Source organism: Leptodactylus fuscus, chromosome 6 (genome assembly GCF_031893055.1).
Source record: "Leptodactylus fuscus isolate aLepFus1 chromosome 6, aLepFus1.hap2, whole genome shotgun sequence".
NCBI classification, from domain to species: Eukaryota; Metazoa; Chordata; class Amphibia; order Anura; family Leptodactylidae; genus Leptodactylus; species Leptodactylus fuscus.
Genome location: NC_134270.1, coordinates 106,429,825 through 106,450,095, shown reverse-complemented (window position 1 = coordinate 106,450,095; position 20,271 = coordinate 106,429,825). Strand labels below are relative to the sequence as shown.

The 20,271-nt window shown below is 41.7% G+C and overlaps 1 protein-coding gene across 3 annotated transcripts in view; it reads left to right on the top strand.

Annotated features, from left to right (window-relative positions):
• The window catches only part of COL20A1 (collagen type XX alpha 1 chain), a 113,492-nt gene that overhangs the window by 71,918 nt on the left and 21,303 nt on the right, over positions 1 to 20,271 (top strand). For all 3 annotated transcript variants that reach the window (XM_075276998.1, XM_075276996.1, XM_075276997.1), the window contains exons 25-31: positions 5,576 to 5,653; positions 6,286 to 6,372; positions 6,900 to 6,953; positions 7,765 to 7,860; positions 9,307 to 9,360; positions 9,672 to 9,725; positions 11,766 to 11,819. In XM_075276998.1, coding sequence (XP_075133099.1) covers positions 5,576 to 5,653; positions 6,286 to 6,372; positions 6,900 to 6,953; positions 7,765 to 7,860; positions 9,307 to 9,360; positions 9,672 to 9,725; positions 11,766 to 11,819 — 477 coding nt within the window. The remainder of the gene's footprint in view (positions 1 to 5,575; positions 5,654 to 6,285; positions 6,373 to 6,899; positions 6,954 to 7,764; positions 7,861 to 9,306; positions 9,361 to 9,671; positions 9,726 to 11,765; positions 11,820 to 20,271) is intronic.

The following is a 20,271-nucleotide window of genomic DNA, read 5'->3' as shown; positions in this document are numbered from 1 at the left end:
GGCTTATAGTCCGGTGCGCCTTATATATGGATGGAAGCGGCGGCAAAGTCTGCGTGCCGCTTCCATACATACATAAAAGGCACCGTAAGGGTGCATTCACACTACGGAACGCCGGCGTGTATCACAGCCGTACACGCCGGAGTTACAGCAGGGCTGCCGGACACTTCCTATTCATTTCTATGGGAGCCGGCATGCGAGCGCTCCCCATAGAAATGAATGGACAGACACTTCCCATTCATTTCTATGGGAGCCGGCATGCGAGCGCTCCCTATAGAAATGAATGGAAAAAAGCAGTCCATTCATTTCTATGGGGAGCGCTCGCATGCCGGCTCCCATAGAAATGAATGGGAAGTGTCCGGCAGCCCTGCTGTCACGCCGGCCTGAAACAGAACGTGAAACTTACCGAGCGGTACAGGGCGGGCGGGCGGGCATTCAGGCCTCCTCTTCCTCCGATGTTCCGTCCTTCTCCTCCGGCGCTCGCTGATAATGGCCTGGGTGCATGCGCAATATCATAATGCTTCTACTACGGCTACTGCGCATGGGCCAGGCCATTATCAGTTAGCGAGCGGCGGAGGAGGAGGACGGAACATCGGAGGAAGAGGAGGCCTGAATGCCCGCCCACCCTGCACCGCTCGGTAAGTTTCACATTCTGTTTCAGACTTTTATTTTAAAACGGGGGGGTAGTGTAATCTAACTTTTACGGTTGGGCTCTATCAGCATGATTTTGCTGATAGAGCCCCTCGTCGCCTGCCGAGCGCTTCCAATAGAAGCGGCTGGCACGCGGGGGGTTAAGCGGCCGCTGGCAAAGTCTGCCTGCCGCCGCTTTCAATAACATATAATGCGCACCGGACTGCGGCTTATAGTCCGGTGCGCCTTATATATGAACCGAGACGGACTATAAGGCGCTCATGGGCAATGCGGCTTATAGTCCAGTGCGCCTTATAGTCCGTAAAATACGGTATCTAATGTGTATGGGGCTCTACCAAATCTTCTTCAATGGCATATGTTGAGGACAGATAAGAAACAGGCACTTTTATTGCACGTGACCCATTCTTTAGTTTTTTTGAAGAAATAAGATGCTGCTGGAGGTGTATGACAATGACTTTCTCCTCTCTTCCCCATCAGAACATATGCCAATTGTGCACGAGTGTAGTGGACTTGGGCGAGATAGCTGTCAGCTAAATGAGTATTGTGCCAACAGTGGTCCAATGTTTATAACCAGATATACGTTGTTCTCATACTGGTCAATAACTCTTGACTACAATGAGCAATGAGATGTTTTCCTGTCCTTTTCCTCTTATGTACAGTCAGAGGATATATAACCTATACTAGCTGTACATATACACTCACTGGCCACTTTATTAGGTACACCATGCTAGTAACGGGTTGGACCCCCTTTTGCCTTCAGAACTGCCTCAATTCTTCGTGGCATAGATTCAACAAGGTGCTGGAAGCATTCCTCAGAGATTTTGGTCCATATTGACATGATGGCATCACACAGTTGCCGCAGATTTGTCGGCTGCACATCCATGATGCGAATCTCCCGTTCCACCACATCCCAAAGATGCTCTATTGTATTGAGATCTGGTGACTGTGGAGGCCATTGGAGTACAGTGAACTCGTTGTCATGTTCAAGAAACCAGTCTGAGATGATTCCAGCTTTATGACATGGCGCATTATCCTGCTGAAAGTAGCCATCAGATGTTGGGTACATTGTGGTCATAAAGGGATGGACATGGTCAGCAACAATACTCAGGTAGGCTTTGGCGTTTCAACGATGCTCAATTGGTACCAAGGGGCCCAAAGAGTGCCAAGAAAATATTCCCCACACCATGACACCACCACCACCAGCCTGAACCGTTGATACAAGGCAGGATGGATCCATGCTTTCATGTTGTTGACGCCAAATTCTGACCCTACCATCCGAATGTCGCAGCAGAAATCGAGACTCATCAGACCAGGCAACGTTTTTCCAATCTTCAATTGTCCAATTTCGATGAGCTTGTGCAAATTGTAGCCTCAGTTTCCTGTTCTTAGCTGAAAGGAGTGGCACCCGGTGTGGTCTTCTGCTGCTGTAGCCCATCTGCCTCAAAGTTCGACGTACTGTGCGTTCAGAGATGCTCTTCTGGCTACCTTGGTTGTAACGGGTGGCTATTTGAGTCACTGTTGCCTTTCTATCAGCTCGAACCAGTCTGGCCATTCTCCTCTGACCTCTGGCATCAACAACGCATTTCCGCCCACAGAACTGCCGCTCACTGGATGTTTTTTCTTTTTCGGACCATTCTCTGTAAACCCTAGAGATGGTTGTGTGTGAAAATCCCAGTAGATCAGCAGTTTCTGAAATACTCAGACCAGCCCTTCTGGCACCAACAACCATGCCACGTTCAAAGGCACTCAAATCACCTTTCTTCCCCATACTGATGCTCGGTTTGAACTGGAGGAGATTGTCTTGACCATGTCTACATGCCTAAATGCACTGAGTTGCCGCCATGTGATTGGCTGATTAGAAATTAAATGTTAACGAGCAGTTGGACAGGTGTACCTAATAAAGTGGCCGGTGAGTGTATATTTATATACCAGCAGATGCCTAGATTATAATAGTAAGTGAATTGTTGCAAATTTGTTAACAGTCACCATGGCACATTGTTTTATTCCTCTTGCAGCACAGAAAGGGTTAACCTGTGTCAATTTCCTGATAGTGTCCAAAACAGGCATCAGTAAGTCATTCATTGTTCTCCCTAATGCAATGTCACCCTTGTGTCAGCGCAGCCTCCCGGCATATCAGTCCCGGCACAGAACGCCTTATTTTCATCCGTCATCTAGATTTATTTAACCTGAGACATTTTAAATTTCCAGTGATCAATGGGTCTCATTTGGAAGAGATTCAGGCTCAGAATGATTCCCGCATCTCAGGGAATGGAGAAGAAAGAGTCCAGCTCTCCAGAGGGCGTTTAAAAAGAGGCGATAGCATCTGGCTATTTATAGCGGCGTGGGTCAGTGGAGAGGGGACCGCTGATGGGGGACAAAATGAGAAGAACGCCTCGCTAAATCAACGTGTTCATTTAATTATTAACCGTGGGAGCTGCCTTGTAGCATCTGTCCTTAAATACCATCACAGCGTGTCCGAGAGAGCAGCTATGATTACATAACATTGTACTTATATCTGCTGGTCATTTGTTTGATAAAACATATTATTACCATCTTATTATAGCTGGTTTTGCCAGACTGCACACTTCAAATGAATGGAATCGCAAATTTGTATTACTAAAGGGGTTTACAATATATTTTTTTTTCATTTACGGCCTGTCCTCGATATGGGCCATAAATATCCGATCATTTGGGTAGGCAGCCAGCACCCGCATGGACCAGCTGTAAAGTAATGTATGCCGTCTGTATACTATACAGTGCCTGGAGTTCGACACAGATAACTCCATGGCCTTTATAGTGGCCAGGTGCCGTTAGTGCAGATTTAATCCCATTAAAGTCAATAGGATAAATATCTGATTCAAGGGGGGCTGACAGCTGCCCCTTCAACAGATAAGCTGTTCTGGACTGCATCAGATTCCTGGACTATACAGGACGCAGAACTAAAAGCCGATAGTCTCATACACTATACTTAGTTATGGTACTGTAGTTCAGCTGGAATTCCTCAGTTGGCACTTACTAATGTTCTTCTAATGTCCAGGTGTTTGTTTTTGTTGTCAGGTCTGGGCTATCATACACCTCCATAGGACCCTCCATTCTTGGTCCCCTGACATAGCTCGTGCATGTAAGGAAACATCATGTTGAGGGAGCCTTCAAACGATGTAACGCTGCGCTCATTCTGATCGTAAAAACATGTTCAGAATGAGCACGTAAAAAGCAGCTCCCATTGACTTGAATGGGAGCCGGCATACGTGCGCTTCCCATTGAAATCAATGGGAGGCTTTTTTCCCTATTGCTTTCAATGTGATACGCGCATAATACTTTGAAAGCATAGGGAAAAAAGTCTCCCATTGATTTCAATGGGGAGCGCACGTATGCCGGCTCCCATTCAAGCTTAACGCGCTCATTCTGAACATGTTTTTGCGATCAGAATGAGCGCAGCGTTACATCGTGTGAAGGCTCCCTTATGCAAGCAAGCATGGCAGGCAAAACTTTGCTTAAAACAGTTCAACATGCAGAATTCTCAGTATCAAATGTTGGGAAGGTGTTAAAAAAGCACTAAGGGTATGTTCACATGGAGTTTTTTGCAGGCGGATTTTGATAGGGAGTCCACCTCAAAATTGACCTGCAAAAACGCCTCCCATTTATTTTAGTGGGAGTTTTTTCCCACTAGCAATTTTTTTCAGCTAACGGGAAAAAAAAGCAACATGCCCTTTCTTCACACAGATTCCGCAGATGAGTCAGCCTTGATGTCCACAGCTTGAGACTCCCTTCTGATTAGGCCCATAAGCAGTACATATTTTTCTTTGTGCTCTACATTTAAAAATGAGCCTGTATGTAGTGTAATGTTATTCAATTATTTACTGACAACTTTATTGTGAAATTATATGCTCCCTCTACAGCAGTGACCATCTCTCTGATGTAATTTATTAAACAAAGTACATCAGTTTTCTGGTGTAAAATTATAATATAAATTATAAAAGTATAATGTATTATAATACATTCGGGATGGGGAGCAGCTGCAGCTGCATATGAATATGCCAATCCCAACTTTTAGCTGGTGTTATCTCTGGAAATTTTATCTCTGAAACTGCGACCTTTATGTCATAAGACAGATAAGAATCTCATCTTTCATATGTCAAAAGAAGCATTATTGTAGGTATTGTAGGTTTTATAATGCCTAGACCACAATTGACCAGGCTTAATAACCCCCTCCCCTCAGTGTTTCCTGTGGGAACAGGTTAAATTCACTATTCACATCTATTAGAGTCTTGATCTGACTCCCATAGACCTGCATTGATAGTTTTACCCCCTGTTCATAAAGGAAACCGTTGTGTGCATCAGTGCGCCAGAGGGAAGCACATAACTTGAATATAAAACTATTGGGGCATTTTCATTTTTAAATGGAGGGGACACAAATACTGGAGTTCTTCTTCAAGGTGGAGGCACCGATTTAGATTGTAGTTATGGTTTATATTTAATTCTGCATTACTCAGAACTAAGGCTGAGATATAAAGTCAAGACAAGCAAAGGGGAGCGTAAAGGGCAATAAAATATGGAGTTCTGATATCATTGATATTGTGAGTGAGTATTGAATGTTTAAAGCAATAATTGTAACAGAAAGAAAAATAGTTGCATTTCCCAACATATAATGACATTACTAGTCGTATAACAGTCAAGTGAATTCATAAAGTGTCCAAGGATGGGAAAAATATGCATGAATATGTACTGAGAATATTTGCTACAAAGACTCAAGGAAGGGAAGATGTCAAAAATACCTTATGACAGTTAATATGGTTCAACAAGAGTAGCTGTCTGACATCTCCTTACTCTCCCAGGAACTGAAGGCAGAAAAGCCATAATGCCATAATTCCATAATGCCCAAGTGGTCAGTCCATCCCTGAATCAAGCTTTTGTATTTGTCTTTTAGCTGGAACTCCAGTCATTCCTGATATTCTGCACTTCAGAGATTCCAGTAGGAGACAGGTGCTGTGATGTCCCATCCAAGGTGAGGACTACAGTAGATGAATGCAATGTGCTGCTGCTGTCCTGCACTATATCCCATGTCCAGTGCTGCTTAGCAGCTCAACCCAATGTCACGTTTAACTATGGAAAACCTTGCTGCTGTTCTGTAACTACCCCCCTTGGGGATTATAGGTTCCTTAAATTCAGTCTCCACAAGTTTCCCAATGAAAATATAAAGTGATGTCTTTACAGTGACGTTTTATCACACTGAATATCCTTAGAATAATGAAATACTGCAAAGTACTAGGAAATACAAGTCACTGAATAGATCTATAGGCATGGGATGATGACTTATACAGAGGGCACTAATCCCCATGATATGTAGGTTTATGCAGCAATAGCATTAATTATTTCTTAGGTTATATGTTTCAATGGATGTAGTCTACAGTTATATATTCTACTATGATGTGTATTAACAGTGATCCTATGGCATGTTACATAGCAGCCATTTAAATATAACAAAATCATTTATATTATATAGGCACAAGTAGAGTATGTATTGTATTCAACATGGCAGCTATTTCACATTTATTGGTCTAATAGCTCCAGATTGGTAATTGTCCACCTTGGCTAGGTAAGATCTCAGATCTTCTCCTGTGCTCTCTCTCCTTTCAGATGGATAAGGACAGCTGTCCAGCTCCACCATCTGCCTGCACCTGCACCTCAGATGTTCAAGGACCCCCAGGGCCCCCTGGACTCCCTGTAAGAATCATACCATGGGACATACTGTATCACTGGTATATTGTATATAAGGGATAAGACACATGTTCCTTGTCTCACTCGCGGACTAGGTCCTGACCTTTTTGTTACATAGTAGCTGCTTCCTAGGATAGTGTGGATGACCAACTAAAAGCAACCTCCACATGAATAACTACTCTGGAATTGCATGAAAGTTGCTCATACACAGCACACCTAACACCGCAATAGCAAAAGTGTTATACCAGTTACCACAGGGTCATACCACTGCATACGCCAGGCAACTCATCCCATGCTACAACTATGGGCAACTAACATTCTGGATGTACACGTTGCATCTGCAAAGGAAACACAACACTTTGCATCAGCAGCAGCTATACAGCACATCGGGCCAAGTGTGAAAATAGAACATAGCCTCGTATAAACACTATTTCTCCGGAGACACTGCATACGGCATCTACAGTTTCCCACCTAAGGTTGCTTAACTTAGAAAGTTAAGTCACGTCCTAACAATTTTCCTTCTGCTTTTTCAGGGACCGCCCGGGCCTCGAGGACCCAAAGGAGAGCAGGGTGAAGCTGGACCAATGGTATGAAAGTTTGTACTACTGTGTTCTGTACACTGGGAATATGTTACGTTGTAAAGGATGTATCTCTCAGTTTCATTTTTAATGAATATGTTCATGAAAGGTATGAGGAACCAAGGCAACTTGGCATGCAACCTCTACGTCTGGAAAACACAAAGAATGTAAAAGACTGTATGTGCCCGTTCCTTCTTACCTAGTACATAGGGACAAGCAAATGTATTTCTAGCTCTAATAGGGAACTAATAACGCAAAGGTGGACCGGTGTGAACCAGCGAGGGAAGAATGCTAATATATGCATTCAGACTAGGGCACATGACTTTAGTCTTTGCACCCTCTTTTATGAAAAATTCACAGTGAATTTTTTTTCCCCAAATGTCTCTTGAGGTGTCTAATTGTTGTCATGGTGACATACCTGAGTTACCAAGGGAATTGTTTTACTTTTTATTGGTCTACATGTATCTTATATTGCACAAAGGCATCAGGTAATGGGGACTCTGCTGTATTTTCTGTTATTTCTCGCACACCATGACCTATAAATGAGGAATTTTTTTTACTATCATTATATGATGTATCCGTCTCTTCATGCTGTGGATAAGATTGTGCTCTGGGAATCGAGTGAAACTTTGTATTCCTCACCCACCTACATTAAATCAACACATCACACTTTGGGGAATGAACTGAGAGGGAATGTAATCAACACAAGGGAGACGCCGGGCTAAAATGGTGATGAAATGGAAAACAAGGTGACAATATCTGTAAAGATGATTTTCTAGCTTGCATATTGCAAAATCTGAACCATCTGTTTTTTCATTAGGGAGAAGCTGGAGTATCTGGACAGATGGGCTCAGAAGGTCTTGGAGGGCGCATGGGGTCTCCTGGAGCTCGCGGGATGATGGTTACTGGACCAATGGTATCAACAGCTATAGTCAATTTCTAATGATTCAGCCACATGGAAGTATTAGAAAAGAGTAGGAAGGATGCAACATTCAATCAACACTGCCTCTATGCTTACTGTACATCGCCTACTGTCCCTCATTTCATATTGTACATTGAATTCTATGCTTTGAGCATTGACATTAGTCAGAAGGGCTACTACGTCTCCTTTTCAGGCCATCTTTCATTGTGCAGAGTCTTGCAAACCATACATACTCTGCTAAGATTTCTGGGAAAACAATATTCAAATAAGTGATGCTTTGACCTAGCATCATGATGTTGGTGTGCCCCATGTGACTACTGAGACGCAACAGGCCTCAACAGTGATTATTGTAAAGGAGGCATATCTTAACTCCCATTTACTATAATACTAGAATGGAGTCCCTTTGACTTTAGTGGAAACAGTTGAGGTCCAGGGCATGAATTGCACCATGAATAAGGCTCAACCTCCTTCCCTGGCTGCGTGCATGACATATAAAGTGCCCCCTCTGCATCCAAGGTTGAGTATCCCTTCTCGTCCTCCTCTTCCCAGTTCCAGTTTCTCCACCATAATGTCCCTGACCCAAATCCTTATCCTCCTCCATCAACCCAGAGAAATTCAGCTGGAGCTCCAGTAGAGAGTATTCGTTCTGGTTCCCGTCTTCCTCGCCTTTAGCCCGTACAGGCGTGCATCAGCCAATCAATGGCTGAGTATTGATGTTCTCTTCAAATGGAGTATCAGTGCTCACCCAGTAATTGGCAGACATGCTCACTCACAGGCAAAAGGTAAAGTAAGATTGGGAACCCAAACTGAGACTCTCAACTGGATTCCTCTCTGAATGGACAGGTAAGTATATGGTATTTGTTATTTTATATATTTCTATACCATAAAAAAAGAACTGGAACTCCCTATTTAAGGCCTAATGAAAGTGACCACCTAGTAAGTCGGGTACAAAGTTGTGGAAGGCTACCTGATATTTCAACTTAATGACCAAATTTGATCATAAATTTATGAAACCACAAAAATGTTTACTCTAACTCATAGTGTCCTGGTTAGGGGAGTTCAAATGGTATGAGAACTCCATTTCGCCTTGATATGTTGATAAGACTTTTTGAAGGTTCCAAATCTAAGAACAAAGGCCAAATGATCCTGAAAGCATCTTATGGCTATGTACTTATCACAGCTGGCTTAATTTTCTGATACTTAGTGAAAGTGGAACTTATACATAGACTACCAGCACTTTAGAGTTGTTTTCAGTGTAGATAGTAGGTACCTGTGCAGTCTTTGCACTCAAGGTGGCATCTGTGTAGACTTGTTAGCATGATGGACTGGGAAGTCAGAATCCTGAATGAAAGTAAGTTGGGGTAATGGTTCCCTAACTCATTCTTTTCACTAGGTTTTAGGACACTTGTGCTGCATCACAAAAACACTGTTTTATTTCAGGGCCCTCCAGGTATGAAAGGTGAGAAGGGAGACACTGGAATTCCTGGACAGCAGGTAATGGTCAACAATGGTTTCTATATTTACATGTCTATCTCTGTCTCCTTTCTCTTAACCTTATGAAATAAGTCTGACTTTATAATTAGTATATTAGTCCATAGAAATTAATATTGGGGTTTCTGCCATTCAAACATTTATGGAACGTGAGAGAAGTGGGTAGTTGAAATTGTTGGTGTACGGGCTGTAGTCATGCCCAGGCCCAAGTGCCCAAAAGGCCCCTCTGAAACATAAGAAAACACCAGTATTATAAGTGGCACATGGTCGGTGGGGACTATGTTGCAGATTAAATCATTATACTGCTCTTTTAGGGTCCCCCTGGTCCAGAAGGAATGCCAGGAAGAGATGGGATGATGGGACCAAAGGTATGTTTGGCTCTGTGGATCTTAGAGGCGTGCTTGCTTTATGGATTGTGCAGTTATTAAAGGAACCTGTTAATGTTGCTGAACATGTGTTATCACAGCTCCAGATGTGTTTGGCTATATATACGACTTGTGTATGTGTGTGACTTAAGCTATTTTTATCTCTTTGTGATGTGTTCTGTCGCTATGCTTTAAGTAATATTTCTGAATGCTGTTTCACCTACAGTATATGAAATCAGTTTTCCATATATGTGGTTAAAGAGTCCAAACTACCTGTAGTAATCCTGTTGACTTTGGCTGCATCTGTGCACTAGGCCTAAAGTATAAATAGCCGAGGGCCCCGAGAACAATTATGGGCCTGTGTTTTGTAATAAGTCACTGTAGCACTTTATTCTTTGCTCTTTACTATACTGAGGACCACCACAAAAATATACATTTCTTTTTAGGACAACTCTGACTCATAGGAAATAGGGAGTCTCATAATACACAGATGACTTTTTCTGCTCATTTTGTACTTTTGGTCATCTAATTGAATCCTGTATTTCACCTTTGAGGCTGGGTTTACATGTTAAAGGGGTTGTTCTTAACTTCTAATTACTTACTATATTTTCCCATATACCTGGCACACTTTCTGATAATCTGGGGACATTCTGTTTCAGCATTTCCGGAAATGTAATTTCACCAATGCTCCCCCTTGACCCCATCATACTTACCTGTTTTCAGTCTTCTGGCACAAAATATCACTTCTTCTAGCTATATTGTACAATCGCTGGTAGAAGTGAAGAGTTCCTACCACGCATGCACAAAAAGTCCAAAGAAGTCCACAGAGAAAGGAGCCAGCGGGACAGAAGAAACTGATCTCCAGGATACAGAAGACAGGTAAGTATGATGAGATGGGTTGAGTTAGTTAGGTAGGTAGGTAGATAGTGCTAGTAGTCCCCAGGCTTACTAAGGAACCAAGGAGGGGCTGTGAGAGAGGGAGGGGGAAGGAGTGAGAGGGGGATCATGGTAGTTGTAAGCTAAAACAGCAGGAAGCTACCCATGTAAATAAATGCAGAGGATGCCAGGAGCTCCCAGAAAACTCAACAATTGTACCAAAATACCTTTAGCAGTGTTTTGAGTGATTTCTAACCCATTAATAGCTCTAAAATACTTTAAAAAAAGGTTCGTTTTTTTTGCCCAGAAAGCCCCTTTAAGGATTTTTATGCAGTTTTAGAAAACAAAACTAGGTATGATGGAAAAGGGGAGAACCTATAAATGACAGATGGAGCTTTCCATCTTTTTTCAATCTACATGAAGTTTTAGCTCCAAAAACTGTATCAAAAGCCTGAACAAGTAAACCCAGCTTTGGAGGGCATCCAGTACTGGCAACGATACATATCTTATGTCCTGCTCCTGTTATATTTTAGAATGGCAGAAAATAGTCTTACTGTCTCACAGGTATACATTTGTGGAGGTACTGACACGTGGCTGACCTCAGTGGGATTCAATAGCCAATGTTAGTCCAATAGGGTGTTTATTACATTGACTCAGTGACTAGTTGTCTATTGGTCGGCTATAGCCTATATCTATCGAGTTTACTGTGAGTTTGGCTCTTCTGCTACTCTACAATATTTCCCAATGCCATTAGTTGAACAAGCAGGGCTGAGATTTTGCCATCATAACTTTTTCACTGCTTAAAGTCATTGAACATGTGAATTCTTTGCAAATTTTCGTCACATAGTTTTCTAAATTGTCAACATTTGCAGCAAGACACGCATCTCAGTGACAGCTCATTATGCTTCTGAAACTCTCCAGACAAATGTGACCTTTTAATATACACTTGGATTTTGCTTACTGCAGAGAACAGCAGCTGTTTTTTCAATAAATCACTTTTTTTTCTGTAATTTTGATAAAAAATGCTAATAGTCGTGAACATTTTGTGTTGACTCATAGCAAGTGAAGGCTTCTATAATCTTTTATTAACCATATGCTGGTACCCACATCTGCAATGGTTTTCATATGTATTCATACTAAATTATTTGACAAAATATATATTTTTAGGGTATACGAGGTGTGGAGGGGATATCTGGAATGCCAGGACCACCTGGGCCTCGGGTAAGAACTATGAACCATAACTTGAATGTAGACACATTTTCTGGTGATCCTTTTCTCATTATTGAAATATGAGGGTCAGATACCACAAGCTACTTATGCTCGATTCATGATGTTCACACAAATCCGTAACAAATATTAAACCCTTATCTATGGATCTGTAATAACACATAGCAAACAAACTAAAATTACAGTTGAGTGCATAGGGTCTTGGTCTTTCTCAGACATCTGAATCATGGCTGCAGTGCTCTGACCCATTCACATTTCAACTGGATCTGACTTGGGTCACTATAGTTCTAAGGTCCACAGAACCCAATTTAAATGATCATTGGTGGCCTATGTATGGCCATATTAATTCTGTCTTTTTCCAGAGCTTAATTTGAACTTCCACAGGAGATTTTTGGATTAATTAAGCACATAATAGATATACAAATCTGTTTTTATATGTCAGCACAACACAGATATCTAGGGAAATGGCCAAAAAGGAAAAAAACACTAAAGAATCTTCTCTATCATTGTAGAAAAAAAGCACATATCACACGTTAACATCTTGTACATAAATATATCAGTAGAAAGATAAATAAAATAAAATAAAAAGCAGGTTCTTAGTACACATTTTGATCAAATTGTATAAGCCCAGTTTAGTGAGTATAAGCCCAGTTTTGGGTGTTGCACTGCATGATAATGGAATCCACAGGAGTAACCTAGTAGTCCAGCAGTCAAGCTAAGTCCTCTTGACTCTGGACCACATAACCTCACAACAGCCATAATGCAATAAGGCATGATGTTAACAGATCACAAAAGCTCACCTTTCCATGCACTCTATCCAACTACAAGCACTAGACTGCAACTTAGCACTCTCTACTGAAGCTGTAACAGCTCCCCAGGAGACCTAACACTCCCAGCCCCAGCCCAATGGCCTGTGCTAAGATTAGGGGTTTGAAGAAGGGAGAAACTAAAGGGAAATTATATCAGGGAGAGCTGCATAACAGTTACATTTAATATACAACATACAGACAGGACATACAAAACATAACCCATAGGCACAAAGACAAACAGAATATAAGCAGGAGCACTCTGCTGTGATTGATATATGCCTGCTTTACTTTATGTCCTTAGTAAACACTGGGTAAGGAAATCTTCTTAATGAGTTTCTCTGGGCTAAATAATATTTTCTAATTAGACTAGTTGAGGTGAAAGAAACAAACAAAAAAAAACCCTATTCACCTGTTCCCAATTCTCCAGTGTCCTCCCAGGGAGTTCCGGTCGGGTTGGCTATCTCCTTGTTCCTGAATTTCTCACCAGCTGTGATATTACTGCTGAGGCCAATCAGTGGCCTCAGTGGTCTCAGGAAGGGAATCTGAGACGTCACAGATAGTGATGTCCCTGGTTCCCTTCTTGAGGTCACCGATTGGCCTCAGCGGCCACAAGAAACTAACAGGGGATATCATAGGTAGCGACGTCTCTGGTTCACTTCTTGAGGCCGATGATTGACCTCAGCTGTCTTGTGGGGTGGGTACTTCCCCGGAAGACAACAATGGACCTGCAGGACCGCTGGAGCACCGTGGACATATGAGTTTGGTTTTCTTTTTTTTTTCACCTCCACTGGCCTAATTAATAGATAAAATTTAGCCCAGACAGGCCAGTCCTTTAAGATCAGATACTTTTAGAAGAGCGAAACTAGACTTAAACCACCATACCGTTCTATGGAGTTTTATGGAGTTCTTATGTTCTGTGGAGCTACAGTAGTCCAGTTAAGAAACGCTTGTTCAAATGGAAAGCATTTGATTTTTTTTAAACCAGATCTACTGTGGAATAGAATAGAATATCTATTTGTCATAGTGTCAACAAGCTTTCTATATAGGGCAACATTTATTTATAGCATTCCTATAATGCATAGCCAGAGACCAGGAATGCAGGCCCAGGAAAATACTATGTTAGACATTTGAAATTGGCCTCATTATATATAATATATTACAGACATTTAGAGCCGGAACACCACACATCCAGATAAATCAGAAATAAGTACATTGAGATATATCTGCTCTACGAGTAAAGGTGACCAAAATTAATGGCTTTTCTTCACAGTCAGTTCCCTGTATTCGGAGAGGAATTCTATCTGATTCGCACAGATAATCATCATCTGTGGTCCTTCTCAGCACTGAGCCTTCTGTATAAACTTTTAATGGATTGTGCTGAGTTAGAAAACCATGGGTACTTTCTTCTAAAATCTGTCCTCATGTTGTGTGTGGTGTTGCTCAACCCCATTCTTTTCAATGGCGCATAGCTATAATACTAGTTATCATGACCCATGGACAAGCATGGTTCTTTTTCTACAAGATTTAGGCATCTTATTCTATTCCTGTACAACACTTTTCATTTCTTTATGTTTCCTCACTGCTTTCTTGCATTACTGCTTTATCTGTTTGATCAAGAAATAAACATAAAAATTGCTGAGGCATATATTATACTAAGAAAGTGAAGCTGATATTGCTACATCCACTTATAACATTCCATACATATGCTATAGGCAACTTGTTGGCATTGGATGTCCATATGTTGGCAACTTGGCGCTTAACTCTCCATATATGATTGTTTCTTATAAACACAACTAGACCTTGCTTTGTGCCAGTGGCATTGATACACCAACTGGAAATGGCCTTGCTCAAACTATTGCCATTGTGGGTTCTTGGTTGAAAGACTAGCAACCAAATACGACACAACAATCCAGGTTTTATGAGCTTGTGTGGCACCACTCCATCACTGAGTTTATTTTTGTACTGATGTCTTGTTAGGAGTATATCTTCTGATAACTGTGCCACATCCAAGTCTGCCTTGCTTTTCATTACCACCTATAACATGGCTGATCTCTGCCTTTTGATCTGTTGATGTTACTTGACTGCTTGATTTTATCTACCTGTTGGCAGTATGCGTTGATAAAAGAGAAGTCCAAATACTGGGTATGTAATGTATGCAAAAAATGAGGGTATATTTAGATTATATTACAATTAACGACATGATTGGCATTGTTGCCTTGGAACACTGAGGTCTTGGATTAAAAGCTAACCAGATATGAACACTAGAAAATGTAGGGAATGTATGTGCTGGAAACCACTGTGTATATTTAATAAGCACCTATATCTTTATTGGAACAATTTATTCTTGGCATGACCCATGGCCTAGGGGCTTCTATTGGAGGGAGAATTAGGGGACAGTTGGTCTCTTCCTCCCTGTAAGAGTAGAAAGCCTCTTCCTCTCTGAGCTAGGAAGTTCTCCCCAGTTAGGCTCCATGCACAAAAACATTTTTCATCTCAATGAACTATTATATTGTAATGGCCCCACATACATGCCCATGTATTATCATGAACCTATGTACACTCACCGGCCACTTTATTAGGTACACCTGTCCAACTGCTCGTTAACACTTAATTTCTAATCAGCCAATCACATGGCGGCAACTCAGTGCATTTAGGCATGTAGACATGGTCAAGACAATCTCCTGCAGTTCAAACCGAGCATCAGTATGGGGAAGAAAGGTGATTTGAGTGCCTTTGAACGTGGCATGGTTGTTGGTGCCAGAAGGGCTGGTCTGAGTATTTCAGAAACTGCTGATCTACTGGGATTTTCACGCACAACCATCTCTAGGGTTTACAGAGAATGGTCCGAAAAAGAAAAAACATCCAGTGAGCGGCAGTTCTGTGGGCGGAAATGCGTTGTTGATGCCAGAGGTCAGAGGAGAATGGCCAGACTGGTTCGAGCTGATAGAAAAGCAACAGTGACTCAAATAGCCACCCGTTACAACCAAGGTAGCCAGAAGAGCATCTCTGAACGCACAGTACGTCGAACTTTGAGGCAGATAGGCTACAGCAGCAGAAGACCACACCGGGTGCCACTCCTTTCAGCTAAGAACAGGAAACTGAGGCTACAATTTGCACAAGCTCATCGAAATTGGACAATTGAAGATTGGAAAAACGTTGCCTGGTCTGATGAGTCTCGATTTCTGCTGCGACATTCGGATGGTAGGGTCAGAATTTGTCGTCAACAACATGAAAGCATGGATCCATCCTGCCTTGTATCAACGGTTCAGGCTGGTGGTGGTGGTGTCATGGTGTGGGGAATATTTTCTTGGCACTCTTTGGGCCCCTTGGTACCAATTGAGCATCGTTGAAACGCCAAAGCCTACCTGAGTATTGTTGCTGACCATGTCCATCCCTTTATGACCACAATGTACCCAACATCTGATGGCTACTTTCAGCAGGATAATGCGCCATGTCATAAAGCTGGAATCATCTCAGACTGGTTTCTTGAACATGACAATGAGTTCACTGTACTCCAATGGCCTCCACAGTCACCAGATCTCAATCCAATAGAGCATCTTTGGGATGTGGTGGAACGGGAGATTCGCATCATGGATGTGCAGCCGACAAATCTGCGGCAACTGTGTGATGCCATCATGTCAATATGGACCAAAATCTCTGAGGAATGCTTCCAGCACCTTGTTGAATCTATGCCACGAAGAATTGAGGCAGTTCTGAAGGCAAAAGGGGGTCCAACCCGTTACTAGCATGGTGTACCTAATAAAGTGGCCAGTGAGTGTATATGTATAGTGCAGTGAGTCTGGATCAAAACTCAAGACAGATTCTATGCGGTCCATTTTGTGCCTTGGCTTACTGAGAGATATTAATGTTACAGTTCCTGGTTAGTCTGGCCTCAAACCAGTTCAAAGACAGTCTACGCGTCGTTTTGCAATCAGGAGATGGGAATAATCCCTGCTCAGGGACGCAACTAAAGACTCACAGGCCCTAGTATACAACTCATCTTGGGCTTCTCTGCACAACTACAGACCCCTTTTCGTGCCTTGACTTCTTCTACAGAATCCATTCCTGACTGCTTCTTTAGGCACTAAAAGATTCATTTTCTTCTTGTAGAAATCAATTCGCTGTGTATAGACTGTCAGCCATCAAGGGAAATCAGAAAGGAGATCAAAGACTGTTATCAGTCTTAGTGTGTTAAGGGTGATATGTGAGCCCCGGGCTTATTGGCCTGGTGGCAGCTGTGACCACTGTCATCCTTATAAATATGCCCCTGTTGATGATCTGCCTAAGACTCTTGCACCCTCTGTACCACTTCAAGTTATGCCCTTGCTGCTCAGTTCTGTGGATATTTTGTGCAAGAGTATACAGTGAGGGTAACTTTATTTGGACCTCATAGCTGTGAACCTTTTTGTTTAGCTCAGGCAGGGCAACCCTTTTTGGATCTGCAAACATCTTGCCATTGCAGACATCTGGTGGATTTAGAGAGAGAAATCATACTTTTTAGGCTGTTCTTACACGGCCGTAATGTAAGCTCGCAAATGGTTTGCAATTGATGGTTTTCAATTGCGGACCATTTGTGGACACATTATATTCAATGTGGCCTCTTACACCACCGGATATTTTATCTGTGGTGTGGCCGGGCCGCAACCGTGGTCCGCAATTTATAGGACATGTCCGTAATGGCCATGAATTGCGGCACTGCACGGACTCACCCATAGAACTCTATGGGCGAGTGCGGCAGATCACGGACATCTGCGGAGCCTATCTTGCCGATCAGCAACTAGTGTTGCTGATCAGCAACTTGCGGACCGTACATTCAGTACAGTTGTGTAAGACCAGCCTTAAGTGGAAGACTGCCTAAGTAAGAGAAGTACAGACTTCCATCGGAAAAATCTTAACACGCAACTCCGGTTTCAGTGGATGCTCCTAAGACTTGTACCTCCAGTATCTGGAAGGAATTGTTGAGTATTCTCACGCAGCTGCAGATATATAGCAGTCACTGCCTGTATACAGATTATAATTGATCTACCCCCTACCTTATACATAAGTGTAGTCATACCTCCTCCTTTTCATTCACGCTGTCATTTCTTTTACATGAATTAGACTCTTCACAAGCTCATAGCAATTGTTCTCAGCAGTAACCCCTATATCAACAAGACCCAGCATTGGTGATATTTCCATTAGAATCAGATTCACTTTTCTGGCTTTTGATGTGACTTTGAATCCTATGAGATGAATTTGTAAAATGGATATATCTGTTTGTTAGGTTGCTATGGGCAACTCAACATCAAGCAGAGAAATTGCATTACCTGTCCGTATCCTATACACTATCTTCAAAGCAATACTTCAAGGCCTGGTTTATGTAGAGCAGTAGTCATGCAGCTCGTAATGGCCAAAAAATTACAGCAAAAAGAAGCTGCCATAGCAAATGTTTGCAGAATTGCTTGTATGGAAGATTGCCCTGCGGTACCTCATCTATATAACCTCTATGTATGGTCACATCTCGCTGCAGAGCCTGAGAGTGGATTTACCTGCATAACTTAACAGTATGGTGAAGATGGTACCTGACCCTCCCCCCCCTTTATTTACCTTGCCAATACCCCCTTTTTTAATAAATAAAGTTTTATTGGGTTTTCTTAACAAACAGAAAGCAATACATGCAATACATACTGTATAGCACATATATAAATGGCAATGATTCCAAGTAAGGAGCACAACCATAAGGAACTTAAACAGCATTACAAGAAGAACATCAAGGCTGTAGAGTAGAGAGAAGGTAATATTCACGGGTCTCAAGTAAAACGGCCTTTAAGCAGAGGACTCCCACAAGTGTGCCCAGGTAGGGTCTTTAGAACACCATGGTGGCCATATAGAATTAAATTTTGGGTAAGTTTGGAGCTCCAAATATAAGATCTCCTCCATATGGACTATTTGTGAGTCTTTCCTGAGGTAATGAGGAGGGGATTCTGTCGCCTAGTAAAAGGGGCAAATGCTTTGGCTGCTGACAATAGTTGAATCCATAGCTCTTTATGGGACTTAGGAGGGAAGTCATGCCATAGGTTCATGAAGATGCCTACAGGGTTCAAGAGGATGGAATGGCTACATACCTGGTGAAGGACCCGCTGAACTTATTTGTAATAAGGAACATTTATTTTTACATTCCCACCATATATGAAGGTAGGAGTCGGTAGCCTTGTGGCAATGCCAATACAGGCGTGAAACATCAGGAAAGTATTTCTGTAATAATGCAGGAGCTTTATACCATCTGGCAACCAGTTTATAGTTCGATTCTACAAGTGCACACACCTTGAGGGTCCCATAGAGTGTCCGTAGACTGAAGCTATTTTCACAGGATATAAGGATATCTGTAGATCAGTTTCCCAGGCTCATATGCAAATACCCATTTTAACCTTGGGTAAGTTTTGTAGAACCCTAAGATTCAGGGGCATACATGTTGCCTGTACTGCTGCACAAGGACCCTTAGAGAAAAGATGTCCTTTCCAGATGTCTCCTTCATATATCTGATCTGTAGGGCTGCTTGCTTTCTTAATGATTTTTTCAGTAGAAGGGCAGTGGGAACCTACGAACCCGCAGATAACCCTTTATAGCATCCTATCTATCTATCTATCTATCTATCTATCTATCTATCTATCTATCTATCTATCTAATAAAAGAAAAAAAGGCAGCAATCCACATTTGAAAAACAATGCAAAAGTGTATCTTTTTCCATACCTACCTTTTGCCATTGAGACTACTGGTATATTTTATGGGACCTTTGAGGCCCCCTCTGGGTTTAGGGCCTGGTAGCAACTACCACCTATGCACCCGCTATATCTATGTCCCTGCTACAGTATGCATTTAATCAATCAATCAATCAATCTATTTACTGCATATCTGCTTATCCATTTCCTGTGTTTACTTTTTCACTTTGTATCTGTACAGTACACACATGTACAGTTTATGAATATTTGCCATTTGTTTATATCTTGTACATTGGAGTATACTGTATTTGTGTATATTTTATACATATTTCAAAGTAATATATAGTAGGTGTATACATTATATATATATTTATATATATACATATATATATATATATATATTTGTACGATTATATATATATATATATATATTATATATATATATTATATATATATATATCTGTATATATATATCTGTATATATCTGTATGTATATATATATGTATGTATATATATATATTATATATATATATATATATTATATATATATATATATATATATATATATATATATATATATTTATACGATTTGTATACATTTATATTTACAGTCCTATGAAAAAGTTTGGGCACCCCTATTAATCTTAATTAGAGATGAGCGAACACTAAAATGTTCGAGGTTCGAAATTCGATTCGAACAGCCGCTCAATGTTCGTGTGTTCGAACGGGTTTCGAACCCCATTATAGTCTATGGGGAACAGATACTCGTTAAGGGGGAAACCCAAATCCGTGTCTGGAGGGTCACCAAGTCCACTATGACACCCCAGGAAATGATGCCAACACCTCTGGAATGACACTGGGACAGCAGGGGAAGCATGTCTGGGGGCATCTAACACACCAAAGACCCTCTATTACCCCAACATCACAGCCTAACAACTA